The sequence below is a fragment of the Saccopteryx bilineata genome, chromosome 3, assembly GCF_036850765.1.
Source record: "Saccopteryx bilineata isolate mSacBil1 chromosome 3, mSacBil1_pri_phased_curated, whole genome shotgun sequence".
Taxonomy (NCBI): domain Eukaryota; kingdom Metazoa; phylum Chordata; class Mammalia; order Chiroptera; family Emballonuridae; genus Saccopteryx; species Saccopteryx bilineata.
In genome coordinates, this window is record NC_089492.1 from 301,347,742 (window position 1) to 301,362,614 (window position 14,873).

At 39.3% G+C, this 14,873-nt stretch overlaps 1 protein-coding gene across 1 annotated transcript in view; it reads right to left on the bottom strand.

Annotated features, from left to right (window-relative positions):
- Window positions 1–626: 626 nt before the first annotated feature.
- The window catches only part of LOC136331918 (zinc finger protein 11-like), a 43,057-nt gene continuing 28,810 nt past the window's right edge, over window positions 627–14,873 (bottom strand). The window contains exons 4-5 of the mRNA XM_066271083.1: window positions 6,257–6,330; window positions 627–5,555 (exon numbers count right to left, since the gene is read on the bottom strand). Of these exons, the coding sequence (XP_066127180.1) occupies window positions 2,322–5,555; window positions 6,257–6,330 (3,308 nt within the window). The 3' untranslated portion in view covers window positions 627–2,321. The remainder of the gene's footprint in view (window positions 5,556–6,256; window positions 6,331–14,873) is intronic.

Sequence of the window (14,873 nt, forward strand, 5' to 3'; positions counted from 1 at the left end):
AAAATTCACAAGCCCTGGAGGAAAAGCCAGCATGCCTGTCGTTACTCACTGAGGTCATGGCCGAATGCCAGAAGAGAGTACCAGGACCGAGAGCACATGTCTTTAACAGGGTTCATATACAGTGTCCTTGAGCTAACTTCAGATTGTTCTAAATAAACCATAAAGAGTGAGGTTTTGGTTAAGTTATGCAGAGATGCAGAGAGCCCATATCTAAGGGCCAGCATGGTGAAAGCCCTGAGGTGTGAGACTGTTGCTCACAGGGGCTGCTGGAGTCATGTCAGGAACTTCCACTCTCTTGTGACTCTGAGCTGCTGTCCAGTGCATGCAATTGTAGGACAAGGCACTGTCAGTTCCAGGCTTCTAGCTACAGAAAATAAACGCCATGGCAGCAACATCATGAAGGAGCTTAGCTGAACTCTCAAAAACCCTCAGGTCCTCTTGATTGTAACTGTCATAGTGTCCCAGTGGGTATAGTAATAAATGAAATATAGAAATTATGGAGAAATCCGTTCATATTATTTAAAGTCTATGGCCACTGGGGAAAGGGACTGACAATGAAATAACTGTAGAGCATTACCAAATTGTATACCGCTACCTAAAACCTTGAATAAGGCATGATACATGAACACATTCAAACTCATTCAGCTTTATTAATGAAAATAATATTAAGTTCACAAAGAGTCTAAATATAGCACAACGAATCCTCTTCATTACTATTTGTAAAGTACACACGACAGACATTCAAGAAGCATTTCTATTCTTCTCATATAATGATCCGAGAACTGCGCTTTATTTGGTTTCCAGAATATAGCCTAATTATTTAATAAATAAACATAAATGTATAATTGTATATACTTAGGGATGAGTTGTATATACTTTCTCAGATAACCCTGATCACTTTTTAATTTCAACCACATCAACTAATGTTCATCATTCCACCTATGGCTATTAGGAAGATAAATCAGGATTTTAATGAACGGCTATCATGTTTTTTTTAAGGAGCAACTAGTAAAAGCCAGTATCTTGTATTCATGAAAATAAAAAAGACACCCTTCATGTTGACATGTAACAATGTTCTAAGTTAACCACAAACAGCATCTCCATTTAGATTTTCTTCATTGTCCTCAATCTTTAATGCAAACGTAGATGCGAGTGAAATGTACCAATTACACGAGAGCTCAAGATCTTTATGGAAGCAACAGTCAACCTCATGATATCACACACACACAACAAGAATAGACATAGCAGCATCAACTGATGAGTGAAACCCCATTTATATTTTCTTCTCAAAAATATCTCAAATACTGTCAATATAAAATAGAAAACACTCTAAGTAATTATGCATATCCAAATATCCACCCCCTTGTATTTTGAAGCATACTAGAAAGTACTTATCTGTTTTTAAACTTTGGATTATTTTGTGTAAGTACTGTCAGTAAGAGTAATACCTGAAAACTCTTTTTAACTAACTTCTACTGTGAATTCAGTGATATTTTAAAATTTATATTCAATTACATACATTTGTAAACTTCTACATTTTTAAGGCATAAATTCTTTTGGCTTTTGTGAAATGAAAATTTGAACGTCTTTCATACATTATTACAAATGCAAAATCCTACACATTGTGAAATACCTGATACTGTGTGAGGCTAAAGGTCCAGCTACACAGTGTCCCACACTTTTCAGTTTTAAAATCTCTCCCGTATGCATTCTCATGCATTAAATACGCTGTGAATGTTGTATCAAGTCTTTTTCACATTCCTTACTTTTGTTATTGTTTCTATCCAGTGTAAATTTGGGTGTCAAGTTTGCATACTGGGTAAATCTTTCCCAAGTTCTATATATCTGTTAATCTTCCACCTAGTATTAATGACCAGATGTTTAGTAAGATATGAACGAGGACAAAGACTTTGGAACATGCATTATATTTATAAAGCTTTCCTCTCTGAAGCTCAATGAGGCTTGAGCAAGGATTAAATGTTCTGCCAAATTACTTACATTTTTACTGTTTCCCTCCACCATGAATTCTGCAATGCTGAGCAAGTTCTAAGGACAGGTAAAAGCTTTACCGCATACTTTACAATTATAAGGTTCCTCCCAGTATGAGTTCTGTCCTCATCAGTAACATGGGAATGGTCATTAAAAGTTTTGCCATAACCTCCACATTTGTAAGGCTTATCCTGAGAATGAATTCTGTGTCCAGTAAGATTCCTCTGCCAAGTGAAGACTTTACCACACTCCTTACAACTGTAAGGTTTCTGTCCAGTGAACTCTGTTGAGTTTAGGTTTGAGGAATGGCCAAAGGGATTAACACATCCTCTTTACTTGTAAGATTTATTTCCAGTATGAATTCTCTGATGTTGAGTAATGTGTGACAACTGGCTAAAGGCTTTATCACATTTTCTACATTTATAGGGTTTCTCTCCAGTATGAATTCTCTGATGTTGAATGAGATTTGAAATATAGGTAAATGCTTTCCCACATTCTCTACATTGGTAAGGTTTCTCTCCAGTATGAATTCTCCGATGTTGAGTAAGAATTGATAATTGACTAAAGGCTTTCCCACATTCTGCACATTTATAGGGCTTCTCTCCAGTATGAACTCTCCGATGTTGAGTAAGGTTTGAGGACTGTCTGAAGGCTTTGCCACATTCTCTACATTTGTATGGTTTCTCTCCTGTGTGAATTCTCTGATGTTGCTTAAGTTCTGACCGCCACAAAAAGGTTTTGCCACACTCTAAGCATTTGTAAGGTTTCTCTCCAGCACGAATTCTTTCATGTTGGGTAAGATACCACTGCTGATTATAGATTCTGGCACGTACACTACATTTATAAGGATTCTCTCCAGTATGAATTTTCTGATGTTGAGTAAGGTTTGACAACTGGCTAAAGGCTTTTCCACATTCTCTACATTTATAAGGCTTTTCTCCAGTATGAATTCTCTCATGTTGAGTAAGAGTTGATGGCCAGGTAAAGGCTTTCCCACATTCCCTACATTTGTAAGGTTTCTCTCCAGTATGAATTCTCTGATGTTGAGCAAGGTTTGAGGACTGTGTAAAGGCTTTACCACATTCTGTACATTTGTATGGTTTCTCTCCTGTGTGAATTCTCTGATGTTGAGTAAATACTGAGTGCCAGAAAAAGGCTTTGCCACATTCTGAACACTTGTAAGGTTTCTCTCCAGTACGAAATCTTTCACGTTGGGTAATATACCACTGTGGTTTAAAGAATCTGGTACGTACATTACGTTTATAAGGATTCTCGCCAGTATGAATTTTCTGATGTTGAGTAAGGTTTGACAACTGGCTAAAGGCTTTCCCACATTCTCTACATTTATAGGGCTTCTCACCAGTATGAATTCTCTCATGTTGACTAAGGCTTGAGTAAAAGCTAAAGGCTTTGCCACATTCTCTACATTTGTATGGTTTCTCTCCAGTATGAATTCTCTGATGTTGAGTTAGAATTGATAATTGGCTAAAGGCTCTGCCACATTCTTTACATTTATAGGGCTTCTCTCCTGTATGAATCCTCTGATGTTGAGTAAGGACTGATGGCCAGCTAAAGGCTTTCCCACAATCTCTACATTTGTAGGGTTTCTCTCCTGTGTGAATTCTCTGATGTTGTGTAAGTACTGAGTGCCAGAAAAAGGCTTTGCCACACTCTAAACATTTATAAGACTTCTCTCCAATATGAATATTCTGATGTTGAATAAGTGTGGAGGACCACCTAAAGGCTTTGCCACATTCTCTACATTTATAGGGCTTCTCACCAGTATGAATTGCCTCATGTTTGGTAAGGTGTGGCCACTGGTTAAAGGCTTTCCCACACTCTCTACATTGATAGGGCTTCTCTCCCGTATGAATTCTCTGATGTTGATTAAGGTGAGACAACTGGATAAAGGCTTTCCCACATTCTCTACATTGATAGGGCTTCTCTCCAGTATGAATTCTACGATGCTGAGTAAGAGTTGATGGCCAGCTAAAGGATTTCCCACATTCTCTACATTTGTATGGTTTTTCTCCTGTGTGAGTTCTTTGATGTCTAGTAAGTTCTGACTTCCAGTTAAAGATTTTGTTACATTCTAAACATTTATAAGGCTTCTCTGTTGTAGTATGAACTCTCTGATGTTGATTAAGAGTTGACGGCCAGCTAAACGCAACCCCACATTGTTTACATTTGTATGGTCTCTCGCCTGTGTGAATTCTCTTATGTCTAATAAGTTCATAGTTCCAGTTAAAGATTTTGCCACATTCTAAACATTTATGACACTTCTCTCCAGTATGAATTCGCTGATGTTCAATGAAGTATGGATAACGGGCAAAGGCTTTGCCACATTCTTTGCATTTGTAGGGCTTCTCACCAGGAGTTCTCGGACTACGTTCTCTACGTTTGGTTTCTCTCGTGTGAACTTTCTGATGTCTAGTAAGTTCTGACTTAGAGTTAAAGGCTTTGTCACATTCTAAACATTTATGAGACCTCTCTCCAGTATGAAATTTATGATGTTCAAGAAGACTTGAGGAACTGTAAAAGGCTTTACCACATTCTCCACATTTGTAAGGTCTCTTAGCAGTATGATTATTTCTCGCATGTTCAGTAAAGTCTTTGCCACATGACTCACATTTGTAAAGCTGCTTTCCTACAGGCCAATTAAATGGTTTACCACACTGTTCACAGATATAAAGTATTTCTTCAGTATGGACTTTCTCAGGACTATTTTCATTGACTATTTGACTGAAAGCTCTCTTATGTGAATTATAATTGTAAGGTTCCTCCTCAATATGAATAATCTCATGTTTAATATGATTAGAAGATTCCTTAAAAGATCTGACACATTTACCTTGTTTGTTTGTCTTCTCCTCAATAGGAATAACCTGAGGTGCACTGTGACTTGACACTTGGTTAAATACTTTTCCATGGTTGTTATGGTCCTCTGGAAACTGAGTTTTCTGGTTTTTATTAGGATGTGATGCTTGGTTAAGTATTTTTCCATGGTTTTTATGGTCCTCTGGAAACTGAGTTTCCTGGTTTTTATTAGGATTTGATGCTTGGTTAAATATTTTCCCATGGATTTTATGGTCCTCTGGAAACTGGGTTTCCTGGTTTTTATTAGGATTTGATGCTTGGTTAAATATTTTTCCATGGATTTTATGGTCCTCTGGAAACTGAGTTTTCTGGTTTTTATTAGGATTTGATGCTTGGTTAAATATTTTTCCGTGGATTTTATGGTCCTCTGGAAACTGAGTTTTCTGGTTTTTATTAGGATGTGATGCTTGGTTAAATATTTTTCCATGGATTTTATGGTCCTCTGGAAACTGAGTTTTCTGGTTTTTATTAGGATGTGATGCTTGGTTAAATACTTTTCCGTGGTTGTTATGGTCCTCTAGAAACTGAGTTTTCTGGTTTTTATTAGGATTTGATGCTTGGTTAAATATTTTTCCATGGATTTTATGGTCCTCTGGAAACTGAGTTTTCTGGTTTTTATTAGGTTTTGATGCTTGGTTAATGTTTTTCCAATGTTCATTGCATTGATAACTTCTGTCTCCATTATGTGTACTCTGGTAATCATCAAAGATAGAAAGGCCTTTAGTGAAAGCTATAATTTCATTTAACATGCTTACCTTAACCCAAATAACTAGTTTGTGATACGTATTAAACCATGCTTGTATAGAAAAAATACTCCCAAGTTTATGAAAATTATAGACATTTAATTAAAAAGAAACATTACTTGGTGGAAGAATAAGGATTCCTTGTTAAAGGCATTGCCAGATTTATCACATTTAAACTGTACTCATGCATTATAAATCTCTAAATTTTAGAAATGACTGGCTGAAAGTTTAATCCCACCGTACACTTTAAGCAATTCAAATGATTATTCACACCACTGATGACGATTTACTAGACATTTCAGATTTCCTTTCCAAGAATATATAACATTTAAAGTTTTTGGTCTTCACCTTTAGAAACAATGATATACAAATGTAACTGACTTAAACAGGTAGTTTCCCGAGTGTGTAATATGTTTGATGTCTTTAGGAAACAAAGATTTAATTACAAATAATTGTTCTGCCCTTGTCACATAGCTAAGTTGGTTAGACCATCATCCCAACATGCAAAGGTTGCAGGTTCAATATCTGGTCAGAACACATTCAGGAACAGATCAAAGTTTCTGTCTTTTTCCTTGTCTCTGAATCAAGAAATAAAATTCCAAAGCTTTCATTAAGTGTACATTATCAAAACCACACCTTCCATATCTTACCAGTATTGTTTTAGAGAAGAAATTTTCTATTTCTCGCTTTTGTAACAAGGTCTGGTTGTCTTCAGATGGCATAGCTGAAAGATACAAAAGAAATGTTCATTGTTAGAACACTCAGGAGAACGGACTTACCAGCAATTATTTACCAAACTATATTTTGCGTAGTCTAAAAGCAGGTCAAGAGTTCAACGCAAGAGGTCCAATATGGTGATGGAGAAGGCGGATGTTCAAATTACTTCCTCCCAGGACCAAACTGGAGTTATAACTAAATTTAAGAACAATATCCTGAAAAACCAATTTAGGACTAAATAAAGAGGAGCGGTTTAAGCAAGGATTCACAGAAGCAGCGACATCGAGATTGGTAGGAAGGACAGAGATGCAAAAAGGGCTGCCCCAGCTTCCATGAGCGGACAAATTCTGGAGGGACACCTCAACTGAGGAGGTGTGGGTTCTAAGCCCATGACCAAGATTCCAGCCCGTAGCAGCAGAGCCTAGAAGTGCCCACATAGCATGAGACTTTAGAGGCAATGTTTCTGTCTGCAGAAAGAAGTCAGGGTATCTCAGAGAGACAGGCACCCTCAGAGACGGTAGTGAAAAATCTTGTTCACAGCCAAGACCTCCATGCTGAATCATTCTCCAATACTGCATTATTCATCTTTCTTGGGTAGACCAATCCCTTCCATGTGGCATCAGCTTGGGGGAAAACAACTACCCCACCCTCAGAAATCTCTTTTGCACTATCCTATGAAGATTTGGCTCAGCTGAGAAGTAAATAGCCTTGGTCAGAAAATGGGGGGCTGAAAAGACTCGAAGTGTCAGTGACTCAGCAGTCTGGCACTGAGGCCAGAGGATTCCACCCCACTTTCTCGAGACTATAACTGGTGATTCCATGTCATGGGAGATTCAGTAGAAACTGTCCAGACTGTTGGCAGACCAAGTGTCTGGGTTTCAGAGGCTACACCCTACTGACCTCTGACCAGCCCCAGCCTCTATACCAGGGGTCTCCAAACTTTTTACACAGGGGGCCAGTTCACTGTCCCTCAGACCATTGGAGGGCTGCCAAATACAGTGGTCCTCTCACTGACCACCAATGAAAGAGGTGCCCCTTCCAGAAGTGCAGTGGGGGCTGGATAAATGGCCTCAGGGGGCCACAGTTTGGGGACGCCTGCTCTATACTCTACCAGAGGTATTTTCAGGGACCACGCCTAACAAACAGCCAGCAGACAGAGGCAACTTGGTCCATCCAGTGGCACCTAAGAGCAGCAGAGGTAGCCATAAATTGTGGCTCACTTATAGCTCCAAAACACTACAGACAACATCAGAGCAGGATCCAACTAGCATTACTAGTAGCATATCCAAAGGGAGCATCTCGAACACTAAACCCAGCTGAGGCAAATTCCACTTTCTGTAGCCAGCAGGCCTAAGACCCACATATCTTGCCCTCCTGAACTCAGATTCACAGGTTTAAGGGTGACAGGGTTTGAGGTCAGACATTCAAAGTGTGAGCTCTTTGGACCCTCTTCTTGAGACCAGTTGAAGGGCCCAGTCCCCTTCTGGCACAGTCAGCCCCAGTGGAAGACTCTCAATCTTTCTTCCCCAGGCCAGGGGCTCCTCAGCTTAAAGAATTTCTACAGAGGTGACAGCCCCACCCAACCTGAAACTGCTACTCATCTTTCTGGGGAGAAAAAGAATTGGAATATCCAGCAGTGGCTGAGGGATTAGGTGCCACTTTCCCTGTACCAAGTTCCTAACCAGGAGACACCCACCAAGTAGGTGGTCCCACTAATGACGCCCTCAGTTGTCCTAACCCACCAAACTTGCTACGGCTAGGGGTTAGTGGGCTGACCAGTCTGCACCTACTCTACTGTCGCTACAGAAGACTCTGCGGGAAGACCAGACAGCAGCAAGGGGAGGTCTTCAGGGGAAACAGGCAAATTTTAAGGAGCTTGGGCCCTTTTACAGAGCTACTTTCAGCTCTAAGCAGGAGGAAGTCAGTCCTTACACACAAGGTGGCCCCTCCCCCACACACCTAGGTACAAAAAACACAAACAGTGAACATACAGGTAGCTCCGCACAGGTAGCCAACAGCAGACTGCAAACATCTGACATCAATGCATATCGAAACCATGCCTAAGAGGACCGAGACCCAACACAACCAGAAGTGGGTGGCAGATTGCACCAAGGCTAGACTCAACTAGACACACATGCAGCATGCCCAAAGGAGTCTAGCAGGTACCAGCCCTGCAGAGAGTAACTACACCCTAGGGCCTAGAGGACAGACATTACACAATGTCTAATATACATGATCAAGGTTGACCCTAAGAGCCAGCCAGCCTGAAGGGTTAATTCTACCCACAAAAGGGCCAACAGCAATCAACAACAGAAGGACAAACAAATATACTGTCAACATTCCTAGAGCAAGGAGCTCAGGTCGCCTAGAACTTAGTACCATTGAGCCCACCTTACTCATTAGAGACATTACAATAAACTTGGGAGTTAGAGCTGAGGTACCTAATGTGCTGGCGCGCCAGCCCATGTTGGGAACCCCTGACCCAATTCAGCTCGGCGCTTGGGAGGAACTGGTGCAAGCCTCAGCAGTCAGGCTCAAATCTAATGTTGCTGGCAGAGGCAGGATGCGTTCCTTGTGCGTCAGCCTTGCAGATATTACAGAAAGGCGGTTTATTATCTTTAGACCTGTGTACTTTTACAAGATATTGTACAAAAGTGCTGGGAAAATTGTAGCCTTGTGGTTTTTGCCTTTAAATACCCCTCTCCCCCGAGCTCAGGGCTGTTCATTGCTTTCTCAGTGCAGCGAACAGACCACTGGCCAGTGAATAAAGATTCCCAAATTCAATCAGCTTGGGCTCTGGTTCTGTTCAGTGCAGGTTGTACCGCAACACCTAATACACCTATTCTTCTCAAGCTAGTCCAAAAAAGTGAAGACTTCCAAGCTCACTTTATGAGACAAGTATTATCCTAATTCCAAAACCAGGTAAAGACACTACAAAGAAAACTATAGGCCAATATCTGTCATGAACAAAAGATGCTAAAATTCTCAACCAAATATTAGCAAACCAGATCTAGCAATACATTAAAAAAGATTATACACCACAATCAAGTAGGATTCATTCAGGGGGCAGGGAGGTGCAAGTCCAACAATTATTTGCAAATCAATAAACATGATTCATCACATAAAGTGAAGGATTGCCTGACCAGGTGGTGGCGCAGTGGGTAGAGTGTCGGACTGGGATGCGGAAGGACTCAGGTTCAAGATCCCGAGGTCACCAGCTTGAGCGCGGGCTCATCTGGCTTGAGCAAAAAGCTCACCAGCTTGGACCCAAGGTTGCTGGCTCCAGCAAGGGGTTACTCGGTCTGCTGATGGCCTGCGGTCAAGGCACATATGAGAAAGCAATCAATGAACAACTAAGAAGTTGCAACGCGCAACAAAAAACTAATGATTGATGTTTCTCATCTCTCTGTTCCTGTCTGTCTGTCCCTATCTCTGCCTCTGTAAAAAAATAAATAAAAAAAATAAAATATAATAAAGGATAAAAATCACATGATTATATCAATAGATGCATGAAAAGCATTTGATAAATTCAAGCACCCATTTATGATTAAAACTCTTCACAAAGTGGGAAAAGAGGGAACATACCTCAACGTAATAAAAGCCATATATGACAAACTGATAGCCAACATCATAGTCAATGGGCAAAAACTAAAAGCAATCCCCTTAAGGCCAGGAACAAGACAGGGGCGTCTCCTTTCACTATTCTTATTCAACATAGTTCTGGAAGTCCTAGCCACAGCCATCAGACAAGAAATAAAAGGCACCTAAATTGGAAAGGGAGAAGTAAAATTGTCATTATTTGCTGACGACATGATATTGTACATAGAAAAACCCTCAAGTCTCTGTCAAAAAACTATTAAGACCTGATAAATGATTCAGCAAAGTGGTAGGATATAAAATTAGTATTTGGAAATCAGTGGCATTTTTATAAACCAATAATAAAATGTCAGAGAAATTTTTTTAAAATCCCATTTAGTATTGTAAAAATAAATAAAGTACCTAGAAATAAATTTAACCAAAGAGGTAAAAGACTTGTACTCAGAAAACTGTAAGACACTGGAAAAAGAAACTGAGAAAATACAAAAAAGTAGAATCATTATACCGGGTTCATGGATAGGAAGAATTAACATCATTGAAATGTCCATACTAACTAAAGCAATCTATAGATTCAATGCAACTCCTATTAAAATACCAACAGCATACTTCACAGATCTAGAACAAATATTCCAAAAAAATTTATATGGACTCTGAAAAGAAGTCCAGATAGCCTCAGCGATGTTTTTTTTTCTTTTCTTTTTTTTTGAAGTGAGAGGAGGGGAGATAGACTCCCATTTGTGCCCTTACTGGAATCCACCTTGCAACCCCCATCTGGGGCTGATACATGACCAACTGAGCCACTGGCTAAGACAGGGGTCTCAAACTCGCGTCCGTGCGGCCCACCCACCAATTTTGTGCGGCCCGCCCACCAATTTTGTGCAGCCCGCAGACTAATCAAACTTCGTGGATTAATCTGCAGGCCGCACAAAATTGGTGGGCGGGCCGCGAGTTTGAGACCCCTGGGCTAAGAGAACGGAAGAGAGAAAGAGAGAGTAGGGGGAGAGGAAAGTGAAGAGAGGCAGATAGCTATTTCTCATGTGTGCCCTGATTGAAGATTGATCCCGGGACATCAGCAATCCTGAAAATGAAAAACAAAGTGTGAGGTTATCTCACTTCCTGATATCAAGCTATACTACAAGCCACTGTAATCAAAAAACAGTTTGGTACTGGCATAAGAACAGGCATGCAAACCAACAGGTCAGAGTAGAGAACCAAGAAATAAATCTACAATTTTATAGTTAACTAGCTGTACCTGGCCACGCATTGCTGTGGCTTAATCTGGTTAAAGGGAAAAGAAAGAAAAGAAAAAGCGCACGTTCCTAATATGTTTAATTTCACAATGCTTGTGGGTATACAATATTTTTTATTGTTCCATTGTCTGTGCAGATATAGAGATTGTCTGGTTTGCTGTCTCTACAACACACAACATATAATTCTTCATGTGAGAAACAATCTGTGTCTAGATCTAAACCGCACGTTTCTAAAGATTGGCTCTGAGCTTTGTTGATGGTGCTTGCAAATGCCAATCGAATTGGGAATTGCAATCTCTTAAATTGAAATGGCATATCTGTTGGAATCATAGGAATGCGAGGAATGAGGACATCTTCGCCTTTGAAAGGTCCTGTCAAGATTGTTGCTTCTATGACATTGCTCATTAATCTTTTTACTGCAAGCCGTGTGCCACTGCAAAGCTTTGGCTGGTTGATATTTCACAACAATGCAATCGGAAAAATTGAAATGGAATCGTAAAATATATGATATAGCATGTGTTGCTTTTACGTCCAACAGATGGCACTGTTTTTCAAAAACATGCTTTTACCTGTAACAGGTGTGACATCTATATAATCTTATAATAGTAGGTATATAAAAACGCGCGTATTCGATGCAACGTTCTGTCAAAATTTCAAAGCAATTGGTGAAAAACTTTCGGAGATTTAAGATTTTGAACAAACAGACATTTACATTTTTATTTATACAGATTACTAATATTTGACAAAGGAGGCAAGAGTATACAACAGAGTAAAGACAGTCTCTTTAATATATGGTGTTTGGGAAATTAGGTACATGAAAAACTGAAAACCAGAATACCAACTCATACCATTCATAGAAATAAACTCAAAATGGATAAAAGATTTAAATGTAAGTCACAAAACCATAAAAATCCTGGAAGAAAACACAGGCAGTAGACTCTTCAACATCTCCTATAGCAATATTTTTGCTGATGTTAGCTCTGCAGGTGAGTGAAATAAAGGACAAAATAAACAAATGGGATGATATCAAACTAAAAAGCTTCTGCACTGTGAAAGACACCATTAACAAAATAAAGACAACCCATTATATGGGAGAGCATACTCACTGATACATCTGATAAGAGGTTAATAAAATTTATAAAGAACTTATAAAACTCAACACCAGGAGTGTCAACTCAAAAATGAGCAAATGATCTAAACAAACAATTTGGCAAAGAGGACATACAGGTGGCCAACAGGCATATGAAAAAATGTTTAATGTCACTAATCATCAGAGAAATGCAAATTAAAACCACAATAAGACATCACCTCATACCAGCCAGAACAGCTTTCACCAACAAATCAAACAAGTGCTGGCAAGGGCGTGGAGAAGGGAACTCTCATGCAAAGCTGGTGGGAATGCAGACTCATGCAGCCACCATGGAAAACTTTGTTTCCTCAAAAAATTAAAAATGGAGCTGTCATATGACCCAGTAATGTCACTTCTAAGACTATATCCTAAGAATCCCAAAACACTAATTCAATAAAAGACATGCACCTCCACGTTCATGGCAGCGTTGTTTACAATACCACAAGTATCCATCAGTGTACGAGTGGATAAAAAAGCTGTGGTACATTTAAATAGTTGACTATTATGCGACCATGAAAAAAAACCTTACCTTTTGTGACAGCATGAATGGGCCTGGATATTATTATGCTTAATGATCTCGCTGTTTTACAGCTTCTTGAGAGCCCTGTTTCCATTTTGCATGACACAGAGTGCCAAGAGAATGGCAGTACAGATGAATGAAGTCTAGCGACTACTAAAAAAAAGTAAGTAATTGTTCAAACACAGAGACTACAGCACTGAAAACAGATATTAAAAACAGAAAGATAACATGAGTACTGAGGAAAAAACAAAACACATTTTAACCTTTGAACACACATACACAAAAGAACAAACAATACAAATCTCCAAAACAGCCTTGAAAGAAAGCAGAATTTCTACCACGGGTTATTGTTACGTGTTTTCTAAAGTAGAAAACAAGTTCGTAAGGCCTGATTGTTTACAGTTCCAAACCTCAACAAAACATATGAAGGCATACAGAGAAACACGGTCCAATCAGAAAAACAAAGTAAGTAACTAGATATTGGTACTACATTAATGAATATGTATTACCTAAAAAACAACAGAAAATATCCACCTTAAAATGGAAAAGTAGGCAAAACCTAAAAGTATATAATATCAGGAAAAGTGTCGATGACCAAAATGAAAATGCACAAAGGGAGTATAAAAAAAAAAATCTGAAATGGGAAGTTGAAAAACACAATACACCTGAATTTGAAAGTACAGAAGAATCATCAATAAGATGTGACCAAGCTGAGGAAAAAATAAAAAATCCTGTACATAGTTCACTAAAAGTTTAGTAGGAAAGGCAATTAAAATGTGGAAAAGTGAAGAAAGCTTAAGGGACATATGGGACATCAAAAAATCGAGCACTCAACATATTAAGTGGCCCCTATAAAGACAGGACAGTAAAAAGAGGAAGATAGCTTACATGAAAAATTAATAGTGTAAGACTCCAACATTTGGAAAAGAAAGAGCTGTAAAAATTCAAGCAGCTCACTGGATTCTAAATAAGATGAATGTAAAAATATCTATGGGACATATTGTAATCAAAATATCACGAATCCCAGGTAACAATTATCTTGAAACCATAAAAAAATTACTTGTACTAGGCCCTGGCCAGTTGGCTCAGCGGTAGAGCGTCGCCCCAGCATGTGGAAGTCCCAGGTTCAATTCTCGGTCAGGGCACACAGGAGAAGCACCCATCTGCTTCTCCACCCTTCCCCCCTGTCCCTCTCCTTTCTCCCTATCTCTCTCTTCCCCTCCCACAGCCAAGGCTCCATTGGAGCAAAGTTGGCCGGGCGCTCAGGACGGCTCCATGGCCTCTGCCTCAGGTGTTAGAATGGTTCTGGCCGCATGAAGCATCGCCTCCTGGTGGGGATGCCGGGTGGATTCCAGTTGGGCGCATGCGGGATTCTGACTGCCTTCCCACTTCTAACTTAAGAAAAATATAAAATAAAATAAACTACTTGTACTGGAAAAGACAGTGCTTCTAAGATTATCAGTGGATTTCTCAGCAGAAGCCTTATGACAAAAAGACCATGGAATAAAATACTAAACTGAGAAAGACAACAAAAACTAACAACCAAGAACACTGTATCTGACAAACAGGTCAACAATGGAGAAGGGAAGACTTTCCCAGCTCAAAAACACTGAAGACTTTTCACTATTAGACCTGCCCCATGTAAAATGCTTAAGAAAATCCTCCTAGATGTAATATAAAAATTCTAAAAACTAAACCATATAAATATATAAAGATTTCTTGTACATGTAAATATATACACAAATATAAAATTCTATAGTAGTCTAATGACAAAACACTAATCTCTTCGATTTCTTTTATTAAATTTTAATAATTAAAACCAATAAAATCTTGTAACGTAAGTGGCTACATGAGTAGAGATGGCAAGCAATAGAGTTTTTGTGTGCAACTGATAGTATCAGGTTTTTTTGGCGGGGAGAGAGACAGAGACAGGGACAGACAGGAAGGGAGAGAGATGAGAAACATCAATTCTTCGTTGCGGCTCCTTAGTTGTTCATTGATTGATTTCTCATATGTGCCTCGACCCGGGGGATACAGCAAACCGAGTGACCCCT